Source organism: Camelus ferus, chromosome 4 (assembly GCF_009834535.1).
Source record: "Camelus ferus isolate YT-003-E chromosome 4, BCGSAC_Cfer_1.0, whole genome shotgun sequence".
Lineage (NCBI taxonomy): Eukaryota > Metazoa > Chordata > Mammalia > Artiodactyla > Camelidae > Camelus > Camelus ferus.
The window spans coordinates 58,104,266-58,118,817 of record NC_045699.1 but is presented as its reverse complement, the minus strand read 5'-3'; the positions used below and the strand labels follow the sequence as shown (position 1 = coordinate 58,118,817).

The following is a 14,552-nucleotide window of genomic DNA, read 5'->3' as shown; positions in this document are numbered from 1 at the left end:
AAAGGAAAAAAGAGAGAGAGAGAGAGAGGGTGAGCATGTTTGCTGAATTCTTCCAGAGTGCCAGATTCTATGCTAGGGGTTTTACATCCATTATCTCTACTAATCCTCAAAACATTCCTGAGGATGGGCACCACTCTTCCCAGGGGAAAGATGGAGCAACTGAGGCTCACAGAAGTGAAGGGAACTGCCCCAGGGTTAGGGGTATCTGGACAATCAACATCTTCCAGGCTCCAGAGTGCCTGCGGTTTCCAAAGATTTCCAAGGAGAGGACAAAACCTCAGGCAGCCCCAGAGTCTAGGGGTGGCTACCAGACCACAGGAGAACACCATAGGAAGAGAGAAAAAGACAGCGATGGAGAGAGAAAAAACTCCCTGAAGTGGGCTGTGGGTTTCAGAACTTAACGATCAATGTGGGTTGTAAGGGAAAAGATGAGGAAATGAGCTCCCTGGAGACCTGAAAATTGCTTCCTGAATTCTATGGTTAAGCATAGTCAGCTGAAGAGGGCAAAAAGCTAAGCCAAAAAATACATAGAGAAAAGCCAAAGGAAACTGGTTTGCAGGGGAGGTATTTACGTAGCAGAAACTGTCCCCTGGGCATGGCTTTTCCTGCAGGTAGACCCAATGTCCATGCGGTGTTTGCTTTGGTGATGGGTCTGAAGTTGCTCCTCCAGCTCTGGACCTCCATCCTGTTCTGGGAATGGGTTTGTCGAGGCCAGTTTCCATGTGAACATTATTTCCAGAATCGGGGCTGTGCTTGGGGCTGTGCTCAGTTCTGCTTCCCAGTCCTGGCACTTAGAAAGGTCATATCACAAGAATGTTCACTGGAGAACTGGGTCTCAGTTTAGCCTTCTGTAAAATGACTACAACCATACGTTCTCAGTGGTTTCCAAGTGAGAGTTAATCCTTAGAAATTGCAAAGAACTGCACAATTGTCAAGTCTTGGTATCATTTAATAAAAGAAACTAAAGAGCAAAGGTTGAAAAATGCTAAAAATCAAAAATTAAAGGAGGATGTATTCCAAGCTGTGAAACCACTCACTCACCCTCACTTCCTTAGACGTCAGCTGTGGTGCTAACATTCTTCTTGAATGAAACCAAATGGCAGCCCTACAACCCGGGCCCTGTACCTAAATGAAAGAACAATTGTTCCCACCAAGTCATAACGTGACCACAGATCACCACGTTCTCCGTCCTAAATTAGCTCAGATACGAACTGGGGGCTGAGTTCTCATGGATAAGAAATTCTGGAAGAATCACGGATGAACAGGATAGTTAACTTTTCTGGGCTTCTCCTGTGCTCTCTCTTTGGCAGCCATGGGCTCCCTGAAGGAAGTCATTTTCTCAAACATCACTGAAAACTCAGCCACTGTCAGCTGGATGGCACCCACTGCCCAGGTGGAGCGCTTCCGGATCACCTATGTGCCCATTTCAGGAGGTATGGGGATGTGGCCGGGGAGGGGGGTGCATGGGGAGGAAGAGGAGCTAGAGGGTTTGAGTGGGAAAGTGAAGAGACCCTAATAATTCCAACCTTCCGAACATCATGGCCAAAGAAAAATGCTTCTCTATATTTGAGATCATCTGGATAGACTTCATTTGTAAAGTACTATGAGCTGTTTGGAAGAAACTATTTTGTGAAGGATCATATTATGAATGAAGACTGTTTCCAGTCTCAAAATCCTAAAATTCTACGATTAGTAGTTCCCCAATAATGTTTTCACACAATGACAGACTCTAAATCCAGTGGCTTTTTTCTCTTTGAACACGCCCTTCTGCATGAGTGTTAACCTGGATATACGTGAGGTTTTGCCTGTGGGTCCCAACATCTGTCTGCCTCAGCGCAGGATGGGGAGCAGTGACTTAGCAGAGTCAGGAGCTCTGCTTCAGAGCACACGGCCTGTAACAGACACCACTGGGGTCAGGGGAGCACAGTCAAATCCATCTAAAGACATTCTGGAAGGTCGTGAGTTCCCTGTTACTGGAAGTGTGTACAGAGAGGATGGCTGACAACCTCTTCAGAGAAATGCTGTAGAATCTCTGTGGGGAGTTTGGCCAGCTCATACACAAGCTCCTCATTAGCCCCCAAATTCTAAGAAATAATAAATTTTGGACTTTTTAATAAATGTAAGAGTACAGACTTGACCATGACCGTCTTCTTCAATAGTAGAATCTTTGCTAATAAGGGGGGGGGAGTCTACATATTCCTAAGCTAAGACGATGGGTTAAACATATCAGATATACATTACACAGTGAGTTTCCCATATTCTTTGTGGGAAAAATAGATAAATAAGATTTGTATAACATGCCAGCTCTCTACCGAACGGAAACTTGCCATTTTTAGCACATTGTGACCTCATGTTTTTCCCTCTCCTGGCTTGGTTTTTGGCATCCGCATGGATGGAAAAAACATTATACAAAAAGTAAAAGCTCTTCTCTTATGCCAGAGGGCAGGAGCAAATGAGAAGTCAAGAAAATGGTACTGGATAAAGATACAGTTCCATTGCCAAATCGGATACACCCATTCTTGGGGCAACGGTGAATGAGTTTCAGTGAGGTTCACCATTCCCCACTTTGCCTTGCTGTGTTCCAGGCACACCCTCGGTGGTAACTGTGGATGGGACCAAGACTCAGACCAGGCTGCTGAGACTCTTACCTGGAACGGAGTACCTGGTCAGCGTCATTGCCGTGAAAGGTTTTGAGGAGAGCGAGCCTGTCTCGGGGACACTTACCACAGGTGTTTTTCTCACCTTCAGCATCATTTCTCATGATTCAGCAGCTAGAAAAAAGTTTTTATTTAGGAAACTCTAGCAGAAAGTGGGCTGGATTTGGAGCACCTGAGGCTTCATTTCTGGCCCATCTCTAGCCTCTCATGAGCTAGGTGACCTAGACTGCATCCTCCACCCCCCTGGGCTGCCGCTTCCTGGGGTGCTGTGGGAACAAGAGCACAAGCTGGGAAGTCATATTGACCTGATGGAAATCCCAATGCATGCATCTAGATACATGAGCTGTCAGTTAATTTCTCAAGGGTCTAGTTTCCTTCCCTGTAAAGTGAGTGCAATTCTGCTTCCTGTGCAGGATGCTATGAGAACCATGTGAAACTGTATACGTAGAGCATCTGTAACTATAAATGACTGAATGCATGAATCCACCTCCTTCCCTTCCCAGATAGTGCCAGGACCACTGCGAGGATCCTTTCTCGCAGATGCTTCACACAGACACATAAGGGGTCACTACAGCTACAAAGTAACTGCTCTCCATTTGGCAGCTACTGTATTTCAGGCCCTTCCCATGTAATCCCCATAGCCGTCATCCTTCCCATTTTACAGAAGAAATAATTGAGACCTGCGGTAATTACATACTTTGGCCAAGTCCATGTAACTAGTAAATGCTAGAAGCAAATTTGAACTTAGGTCAGTCTAACTCCAAATTCTGTGTTCTTCTAAATTAAAGGATGATTTTCCTATTATGACCTGATTTGTACAGCACACTGTAAGGAGGAGGAAATAATGAATTGCATTGAAGGAGAGTGAAGTGGAAAATTTCTCTTTGGGCAGCCATGTCTCTAAACAATTTATCCTTTGATATATGAGCAATTATCCAGCCTAATCCATTACGGGATCCAAAGAATGGGCCTCATAGGAAACTTTAAAAATATCCTAATAGTCTAAAAGGGTTGCTAACACGCAATTAAAACCACCCATCTGAACCCAGAATCCTGTCCACCCTGCCACACAGTCCCTTGCTTCCCCTCTAGAAATCTTTCATTCACGGTTCTCCACGGCAACGGACTGCAAACGCTGGATGTGTTTCCTCCGGAGGCCCCATTGTCCTCATTCATTAAAGCAGATTCTGTACGTGCAAGATGAAACAGGAAGGAATTTAGAGTGGTTGGTGTAGGCTTCCCAAATTACTCTGCCCCCTCCTGACTCTAAGGCCAGTCATTTCATCCCCTGGGGCTCAGGCCCCTCCTCTGCAAAGTGAGCTGATGACAGCTGCCCTCCATCCTCCCAGGGCTGTCATCGGAGTAACTGAGTCATACGTGTGAATGCACGAGGGAACTAGTCATATTCAGGTTGGTTTCTAAGAAAGGGATGTTGGGTCGTAGCAGAGATCAATTAAAAAGGCCAAGGCCCTGTGAATATCCATCCCTTCTCGATACAAGTCACCTGGAAACCGTATGGAAGACTCCAAATAACTTTAATAGGCATATTACTAATAACTGCAGTTATTAAGTGCTCCCATCGCACATTTCACAGACATTGACTAGTTCGTTCTCACAGCAGCCACCTTCTGACAACTGAGAAAGTGAGGTTTGGAGAAGGAAGGTGACACAAGGGCACAGAGATTGCAGACACAGGAGCCAAGGTAGAGCCCGGGACCACTGGCCAGGCTCCGTGTTATCCACAGGCCACCTAACCAGAGATATCGTTCAAAGCCAGAGAAGCTGCAAGCAGCCTTTACTCTGTACATGTCCAGTTTTTTAAGTCCTTTCTCTGCGGAAAGTGATATGAACTACAATGACAGTCCTGATCGCGTGTTCAGCCCTCTCCCGTTCATATAGCACCTTTCCACCTATAAGGTCGTGGGAAAATCAAAGCAACACCAAAGACAAAGCAGGACAGAATTATTATCCCTATTTTACAGGTGAGGAAATAGAGACCCAAGGTGACCCAGCTAGCAAGGGAAGGAGTCATGACTCAAACCCAGGTCATCCTGGCTCCAAGGTCAGGACTCCGCCCTTTCCATGCTTCTGACACTGTCCCACACCAGGAGTCCAGGAGCAGCACAGACAGCAAAGCAGCTGTGGTCTGATGTCCTACCCCGACTGCCTAGCTCTCCAACACATCTCCATCTTCCCTTGCAGCTCTGGATAGCCCATCTGGCCTGGTGACAGCCAACATCACTGACTCAGAAGCCTTGGCCATGTGGCAGCCAGCCATCGCCCCCGTGGACAATTATGTCATCTCCTACACAGGGGAGAGAGGTAAGGTCGTGTCCAAGACCCTCCACACTCAGAGGAACGTCTGTCCTGCTGTAAACTCTTCCCATTTCTCCCTTCTTCCTGCCACATTTGGTACATAGTGGCAAAAATGCATGGGTAGGTTGGAAAGTCCAGCAATGTCCTTGTGGCTCTCGACTGCCACCTCAGAACAGACTCATGGGTTGGGTGGGTGGGTGTGGAGGGGCCTGTTCAGGTGGTGGCAAGGGAGGCCCCACCCAGTTCCTCTGCTTGTCATCAAGTGGAAGAGCCTCAGCACTGTGGTGATATCAAGGGAGGCCAGCAGGCCATTCAAAGAAAACCAGACGGTGCACCTCCAGCCTCCGCACACTTCCCCAGCCTGCGCCTGCGCCTGCTCTCCTGCTAGTCCCTCTGCCGTCAGAGTGAGTCACCCTCTCTGGGCAGCAGCTCTCATCTCTCACAGAGAAGGAGTCTAGAATCTAAAATCTTAAACAGACTATTTCAGGTGGCTCTGGGGAGCCTGGGTTTCTCGGATGCCACAAAGGAGGCCAGTTAGAGCAAATGTGGTTGAAAAAATCAGTAATTATTTCCTTGTCGTTGCACTATCTGTGCTAATTTACTCAACTGGCAGATTAAAAACTTGTTTGGGGCACCAGCAGATTACAGCCACCAGAACGCAAAATTAAATACAAATAAGAGAGAAGAAAAAAAGAGAGATTCCTTTTGAGTGAACAAATCCATACTTTTGTCATAAGCAAGACAAGAAAAAACATGTTACTAATTTTAAACTCAAAGTATATGTGAGTTTCACATTTTATGGTTCAGTGTTGTTTTACTTTCAGTGACAACATGCGAGGGCACCATAATCTGCACTGGGGGCTCTGAAAACCCTAACTCAGCCCTGGCAACCACTTACAAGAGCTCTCTGAGAGGACGGAGCAAAGATGTGGTCGGGTCAGAGGGAAGCTTGGGTTTACTCTTTCAACTTTTCAATTTTTAAATATTCCCTGTGAACAGGAAATATGATGTCAGGAAAGATGATGTTGTATCACCTAAAATAAATTAGAATATAGTTCATGGGAATCATGGAAATTGTGGATGCAGGCATAGAAAATACCCTAGTCCAGAAGTAGGGGGCAGGGGTCATGGATGATGAGTGAGTAACCAGTTCATTCCAGTTTGCCCAGGACTTTTCCTGGTTTTAGCCCTGTAAGTCCTACAGCCTGGGAAACCTCTTAGTCCTTGGCAAGCCAGAATGGTCGGTCACATACAATTAGGAAGTAAACATACACACCTGGGCACCATGGTTTGGTGTCCACTGTTGGACCTGACTCAGTGGGACTGAGAGGCAGTAACCAGGCTCTGGTGTGTCTGCATTGCCTGATTTTTGTGATCCCCCAGCCTAATGATTAGACATTTGGCAAATTATAAAAGGACATGAGAGGAAGTTGAAAGAAAGAGAGAGAGAGGGAGAGATAGAGAGAGGGGGAGGGGGGGAGAGAGAGAGGAAGGAAGGAAGGAAGGAAGGAAGGAAGGAAGGAAGGAAGGAAGGAAGGAAGGGAGATGAGCAAGCAATGGGACAGATTAAATTTGGGTAACCTGAGGCTTGGAGTTGTTACCTGTGACTCTGACTCTCTTCTAACTGGTTCCAAGGCCTCAGCTGCAAAGCTGTCTTAGCAGCACCGTGTGGAAAAGTCTCCTAACCCCCAGTTCCCCTTCCTTCTGATTTGGTGCCTGGAAAAATCCAGTCTCCACATGATAAATCCTTTGTATATGAAATGAGCACTCAGAAGAGAGAAAGGGGTATGAGTCATCTCAGAAATCAAACCTGCTTTTCTGCAGGGTCACTGAGAGTTTCTGTGTTACAAGAAGGTGTGTGCATTGTCGGCCAAGTCCTCTGACGGCCCAGACAGGGAGAGGTAACTGCCCTGCTGTGTATATTTCCTGTTTAGTGCCAGAAATTACACGCACGGTGTCTGGGAACACTGTGGAGTACGCGCTGACCAATCTCGAGCCTGCCACGGAATACACGCTGCGGATCTTTGCAGAGAAAGGGCCCCAGGAGAGCTCGACCATCAGCACCAAGTTCACAACAGGTACAAGGGCACTCAGAGCTGGAAGATGCCCACCCACAGCCTCTGTCTTTAACAGTAACCTTCCCCAACTCTTGTTCCTCAAGTCAAATCCTTGAAATATGATGACAGTCAGTATCAGCTAAATTCACCAGTGCCCACTCAATCAAGGCCTTAAGAACCATTTCCTTTTGAACTGAAATGACCCTGCTCTCCCCACGGGCCAGGAAATGATTTTAAGAGGAAGGCTTTTTAAGTGGAAAACCAGTCCCCACTGGCCCTAAACCCAAGATTTAATGATCCATATTCTAGGCAGGGAAATATGTTTAACAGAAAGATTTTAAAGGCAACTTTTCCTAGATGTTCATTGGGTTTTTATACATTGAGATCTTTTTACAAATTGCAGCAATCAGACAAATGGAGGAAATGTCTTCTGAGTAGAGGTGAGCACCAACAACAGCATTCATCCATCCTCTTCTTCAGAAAAGTAATGATGCTGTAACGGTGTTCTCAGCTGTGTTCTCTTCCTCCCCAAATCCAACCAAAACCAATCAAGATCATATTGGGCTCAGGAAAATGTGGCCCTTAGGATGAAATGAACCACAGAGAGTGTAAGTCTTTAGAAATCACGTGGATCAACCTCTTCATTTACAGATGGGGAAGGTTTTGCCCAAGGTATACAGGTCAACGGTAGGGAAAGAACTTGAACTCAGACCTCCTAATACCTAGTCAGGGACTTTCGTCCTACATGTGCTAACATATTTGATATTAAATGTCTTATCTTCTCCAGACCTCGATTCTCCAAGAGACTTGACTGCTACCGACGTTCAGTCGGAAAGTGCCCTTCTCACATGGAGACCCTCCCGAGCCTCTGTCACCGGTTACCTATTGGTGTATGAATCCGTGGATGGTACAGTCAAGGTATGTTGAAGTATATAAACAACTCCCCACTGCTGGGTGAAACATTTACATGGTCCTCAAAGTAGGGAAGAATTATCTGGATGCTATTTCTCCTACCCCAGTGCAACTAGGGGGAGCTGGAAAAAATTTAGTAGGAATTGGACATCATGCCAGACCTTCTGAATCATATGCTCCAGCCTCCCTGTCTCATTTTAACCAGACTCCAGTTTTGACAGCCAGCCAAGGTCAAGAGCCACTGCTCACAAGATTTGAGGAGATTTTAGGAGCTGGACGCTTTGTCCTTTAATGTTTTATTGAGCAAAGACCAAAAGCTTCTTCTGCATCTTTGCCATATATATTATCTCACAGATGGCACCATTCCATTATATACTGAACTATATATCACCACGTTCTTATGACATCAACTGTTTACAGCTATTGTTATTTATTTTCTCTATCTATGAACTTTTTTTCTTTTTCTTTTTAATCTGAACTAACTTTAGACTTTCACACAAGTAAAAGAAATCTTCTAACCTTCACCTTCTAAACTTGTTATTGAATTTGTAATTCTGGTCATCATCCTTACATTTCCAAGATCTTTTACTTATTTTCTGCACCTTGATCTTTTTTCTAGCATATTATTTGCATTTCGTCTATCTTCTTCTCTTCATCTCTAAGAATAAATGTTCTTGACATTTTATTCTACAGTCTGCACAGCGTTTCCTCCAGGGTCTTTTTTCTGGTTCACTGCTGCTTGGTTTGGGTCTCCATCTTTCATGTTGGAGACCTCCACCTGATGTCTGTTGGTCCTTCTGTGCTGGAGCCAAGAATGAAATGGCTGGCTGGGAGCTCTCATTGCATAGACAGGGCTTGTCCACTATGGGGCTCGCTGTAGAGTGACTGGGCAAATACCCAGCAATTTTGTTGGGGGTCTCCCAAAAATCAATACTGTGAGCCTTTTCTCTCAAACTCATCAGTCTCCTTGGAGAATCCTCCAACTTCTTCAAAGTAGGCTGCCAGGAGCCTACCTGGAGAAGGAGCCTGGGCTCCCACTCTTACAAACCTTCACTTCTTCTGTTTTCAGTGCAGCACCCCAGCCCCTCCCCCCAAACCCCAGCTGGGCCTGATGGATTTGAATCCACAGACTCCTCTCTGGCTCAGCCTCTCCAGAGAGGAGACCTCAGCCCTTCATCTGGGCCAGGAAGGACAGCCATGCAGACTGTTGGGGAATGGACAGAGCTGGGGATTTGTTTATTACACAAAGTTTTAAACAAATCTTTGTTCAGCCACGCCCTACACTGGCCTTCAAAGGAATCTTTGCTTTTGTATACATGCCATTCCTGAGCTTGCTGGGCTCTGTGGCACTCATCAAACAGCCTCTGACTGACTCCACCCACTAGTTAATTAGCTCCCGGCTTTCTCCATTTCGCTGCCTCAGTTGTCACTCCACCTCACACTTTCCGTCGATCAAGATTCTGGTGATATCACATGCCTGCTGCTGTCTCCTCTGCCATTTCCCTCATCCTCGTGGGTTTATACTTTATATCCCTAAAATTAGTGGGTATCAGAAGCATATAAACTGGCTTGTTCAATATGCCATGTTTAACCAGAAGTGGACAAACATTTCTAGTTACTGTCACAACTTTCTTGGAATGGTTATAACAATGAACTAACTCACTGTGTGAGCAGAGGCAAGCCTCTCATCTTCTTTGGGTGTCAGTGTTCACATCTGTAAAATGAGTGCATTGGACTCACCAGTTTCTAAGGGCCCTTCCTGTTCAGGCATTCTAGGATTCACTGTTTACCTGAAGTCATCCGTCTCATTTCCATCTACCCTAAATGCCTAGAAAACTACTTTGCACACCAGTTTAGAAAGCTGATAGGTTATTGTATCCCCAAGTAATTCAAGGAACCCAGCTTTGTACCTGATCCTTCCCCAAGGACCAGACCTGGGGGCCATACAAAGGTCACTGCGTCACTAGTATCAAATGGGCACTCACCAAGGTTTACTTTCCTGAATGTCCAGTCCCCAGCTATATCTATTTCACTCAAGAAAATCAGCCTGGTGTAGGAGGAAAGAGTCCTGGACAGAATATTAGGAGACAGGATGCAGAACCATCCTCTGCCACCAACAATTTATGGAGTGAGTGTAAGTCTCTTAGTCCTCTGAACCTACCTCCTGCTCCACTATTGGAAAAACCAGGATAACTTCACTTTCCCAGTTGTGAGGACGAGGAAGAACCTTCAGGGGCTTCCACACTGACTCATTATTGCCTAAACCCAGTTGGTTATGTTCACAGGTTGTAGAAAGCACTGGTGTGTTTGGTTTGCTAGAAATGTAGCTTGAATTCCAAGCCCCTGATACCAAGGTCATCTGCTAAAAGGTGATTTCACAGGCACCTGAAGCTTGAAAGAGGATTTGAAAGGAAAGAGGATCTCCTGCAAAACTGAAACCAATCAGGTCCTCTGGACAGCAGCACAGTGGCCAGTCATAATCTGCAGGCGTAGTCAGAACACAGCAGCTCGCAGCCACCATACACATCTGCCTCTCCTGGACATCCCTGTTCTAGAAAAGAGATGTGCGGGGTCAGCTCATGCTGCCACCATGCCATCCGTGCCCCTGAGCTGTTGTAATTACCTCCTGACTCAAGAGAGCCCCAAGTGACTGTGCATCAGAATCATCGGGGAGCTACTTAAATATATCCCTGGTCAGGCTCCACTTCTGACTCTTGTGATCCAGTTGCTCTGGGATAGAGCCCAGGCACTGTTTTATGGTAGAGCTTCCCAGAAAGCTGTGAAAATGAGCCATACGAGGGACCACTGACCTAACTGGTCTCAAAGTCTAAACTTTTGCCCTGGGTGTGATTCATCTTGCTACCAGGTTAGGCTAAGCTCATGCCATTCACTTTTTCAAAAAACCTTCAGGAACCTCCGCTCCTTATAATGATAAACTTCAAATTCCATAGCTTGGCCCTTGGTAATCTGATCCTTGCCCACCTCCTGTACTGCTCCCCTGACTGAAATGTGGCTGAGGGAGGGCACTGCCTCCTCGTATCACTTGAGTTTGCTCTGCCCCTTCTGGCCCCAGGAGCTTTGCTCATGTTGCACTCTCCCCATCTCTGACATCCCAGAAGTGAACATGGAATCTGGCACAGAGTGGGGCTCAGTGGATTCCTCTTGAATGAAGAAATATGTGGATGGGTGAATGAATGAATGCACCGTCTGTACTCTGAGGATTTGTGTAGCCAAAAGCTATTATATTTTCCTTCTGCTCTTAGGAAGTCGTCGTGGGTCCAGACACCACCTCCTACAGCCTGGCAGAGCTGAGTCCATCAACCCACTACACGGCCAGGATTCAGGCACTGAATGGGTCCCTGAGGAGCAAGGTGGTCCAGACCGTCTTCACCACAAGTAAGGGGCTCAGGAAGCAGCCAAGCTTTGACATCAAACTTCATGAGACTAAACCAACCCTTAACTTCTCCTCCAACTGTTACTTTACATGTTTCCACCAAATCTCTGAAATGAATCAATTCACTGTTTCTACCTAAAAGCTGGAGGACCGTGAGTGCAGGAGGTTACAGGCCTCATGGCGAAAGGGGAGGAGGGCCAGTGGTGAGAGCATCTGGGTTCAGTCCCTACCTCCACTACCTGCTCTGAGTGATTTAGGAAAGTTATTGCCATTCTACAAGCCTCAGTTTCTTCATCTATATAATGACATCAATAACTATCCCTTCCTCACAAAGACCTCTGAGGGTCCTTGTAGTGTATTTGAACACCAGCCCAGAGTGTGGCCCACTGTGGGGCTCATTATAAGCTGTGTCATTTTCTCTCTCCTGCAGCATGTCAGCATTTACAAAGGATGTTCATAATCAAAATCACAAACAGTCCTCCCACAAAGCTGGTACAGTGGGCCAGGATTATCACGCCCAGTTTTCTGGTGGGGAAACAGAGGCTCCCAGAGACAAACTGACCTGCTCAGGGTTATACTGTGAATTAGAGTCAGCCCTGGGCTCAGGTGTCCCAGGACCAGGGAACCATCCCTCCACCCTGCCACTGGATGTCCCCTGCAGATGGCAGACATGCAAGTTGTTCCGTTGGTGGAGAAGAGGAAGGAAGCATCCTTTTCTGAGGAAGGGAAGAGTGGGCCTCTGGACAGCCCTGACCCCGGGATACACCAAGTGTACCCAGCGCTGCCCCCTACACTTCACACTGCCCTCTAGTCACTCTGCACACACTCTGCACAGATCTCTTTGCCAGATCTTACTCCAGGGGCTGGGGACACAAAACATAAGTGTGCCCTAAAGATGCTCTCAGAGCAGGCCCACGAAATAAACAAGAAAATAGCTAATGATACAGCCTCAGGTGAAAGTAAAGTACAGTGAGGAGGTCAGATCAGAAAAAAAGAAATTCTATGACCATCAGTTCTCTGGCCCACCTGCTAAGCCCCAAGATCATCTATTTCTATCAAGCTTTTAATTTTTTGCACCACATTATTGCACTTGGAAATTCCCCAGGCATTCTTGTGCTCATAGCAATTAAAAGACTTCTCCAGAGTCTGAAGGCAAGTTAGTGTCAAATTCAGGACTAGAACCCTTATCTTTGGCTTTAGAATCCTCTGAAGAGACAGAGATGCATCCAGCCTAACAGAGTGCCCTGACCCACAGTGTGCCACCCACTGGGTGCTGGAGACTCTGCTACCCTGGCCAGCACCTGGGTTTTCATCAGGTGCTGCCTGGCTGTTCCAGGTAGATGAAGGTCAGCCTGACACACGCTCCTCACAGTGACCCAGCTCTCCTCCCACTGATATCACTGGAGCTTCCATCAATATAAGAAACTGAAATGGGCCCCTTATATCCATAACCTGTAAGCCTCACTGCACCCCTGCAAAATAGCTTTTATCTCAGCTTGCACATGAGAGGACAGAGCCTCAGAGAGGTTGGGCTGCTTGCCCACAGGCGTCTAGTCAATGAGCCCCTGAGCTGCAAGTTGAAAGGTCCTACTCCAGTCCTGCTCTGCGAGAGTCACTCTTTCTTCTCATCCTGCAGCTGGACTCCTGTACCCATTCCCCAGGGACTGCTCCCAAGCCATGCTGAATGGAGACACGACCTCTGGCCTCTACACCATTTATCTGAACAACGACAAGGCCCAGAAGCTGGAAGTCTTCTGTGACATGGCCTCTGACGGGGGCGGATGGATTGTGAGTATCATGGAAACGGACTCCAGAGCTCTCAGGAGTTGGGGGTGGGGGCAGAGGAGGGGCAAAGGTCTTCCCCGTGCCCTCTGACACTAATGTGCATGAGGTTTTGCAAGACAGTGCCTGTCACATGGAGACACAGGAATTCTCTCTTAAACAAACACATGGGAAAGAAGCTGAGGATAAAGCACAGTTCCCTGTTTTCCTGTAATTTATCTTATTTGATCCTAAAACATCTGTGTGATCTATAATGGCAGCGGTCAGCAAGCCCATCATGGGTACCACCAGCATGGTATCCCGCACACCAACATCCCGCACCAGCGTGGTGCGTTTGTGACAACTGATGAACCCACACTGACACATCACAACTACCCAAAGCTGGGCGGTAGTTTTCAAATCTGTTTTTCAGACGAGAACACTGAGACTCAGAAAGGGGAGGTGACATGCACCGAGTCACGTGGCAAATTAGCGGGACACAGGCGGGGATGAGTGCTTCTCCCACAGTGGATGCTTCTTCCTCTCAGAAAGATGTCTTCTCTTCCTTCAACAGCTTAAGCACACTTGATTCATTGGTTATGTTTATAGGTATTCCTGAGACGCAAAAACGGACGTGAGGACTTCTATCGAAACTGGAAGGCCTATGCTGCTGGGTTTGGGGACCTAAAAGAAGAATTCTGGCTTGGTAATGCAGCCTGTATGCTGTGTCCCAAATGCCCCTTTCTGCCCTCCTTGTCATTTGTCCTAACCTACAGCAACATGTGGGAGAAAAATGGATTACGAGGAAACAATAGCTTGGGTGGTCGACACAGAGTATCAAATTCTCAATGGAAGAGACTAAATTCTCTGGCTCATTAAAAATAAAAACCTGATCAAAGGAGAGCCAAAAGCCAGGCTTTAAGAATAAACCTAGCCTTAAGTCCGTCACTGGACCATACACAGAAGCAACCTCACTGGTATCCTTTACTACTTTAGTCCTGTGCTGACATAGGTCCCTTATAGCCATAACTTCTAAGCCTCACAGTGCCCTCACAAGGCACAAAATTCCCGTCTTGTACATGGAAAAACAGAGCCTCAGAGAGTTCACGTTGTTTTCCATAGGAATCTAGTCAACAAAGAGTTAAGCTGCAATTTGAAATCTCTCAAGCCAACACTGTAATGCTATCATCCATCCATCCATCCATCCATGCAACTCACATTTTCCAACAACCTATCTGCACAGGGCACTGTCCTTCATACCAGTGCCTGGACCAGGGAATGTCTGGCCATTGCCTTTCACCTGTAAGGAGCTGTAGAGTTTAAAAGGAACATTCTCCACCTTATCTCCTTTCATTGTCACAATACACTAGGAGGCTGGCAGGACAAAGATGTCAACCCAGTTTTCCTAAGGCTCAGAAACAGCATACATCTCACCCGGTGGTGTAGCAGCAAGGA

The 14,552-nt window shown here is 46.7% G+C and overlaps 1 protein-coding gene and 1 long non-coding RNA gene across 2 annotated transcripts in view; one reads left to right on the top strand and one right to left on the bottom strand.

The window, feature by feature from the left end:
* The window catches only part of LOC116663239, a 133,412-nt gene that overhangs the window by 30,734 nt on the left and 88,126 nt on the right, over window positions 1-14,552 (bottom strand). The gene's annotated exons all lie outside the window — the stretch shown is intronic.
* TNC (tenascin C) overlaps window positions 1-14,552 on the top strand; it is a 91,048-nt gene that overhangs the window by 70,411 nt on the left and 6,085 nt on the right. Inside the window, 8 exon segments of the mRNA XM_032478278.1 lie at window positions 1,311-1,433; window positions 2,586-2,729; window positions 4,860-4,979; window positions 6,908-7,051; window positions 7,818-7,948; window positions 11,206-11,338; window positions 12,973-13,124; window positions 13,707-13,803. Of these exon segments, the coding sequence (XP_032334169.1) occupies window positions 1,311-1,433; window positions 2,586-2,729; window positions 4,860-4,979; window positions 6,908-7,051; window positions 7,818-7,948; window positions 11,206-11,338; window positions 12,973-13,124; window positions 13,707-13,803 (1,044 nt within the window).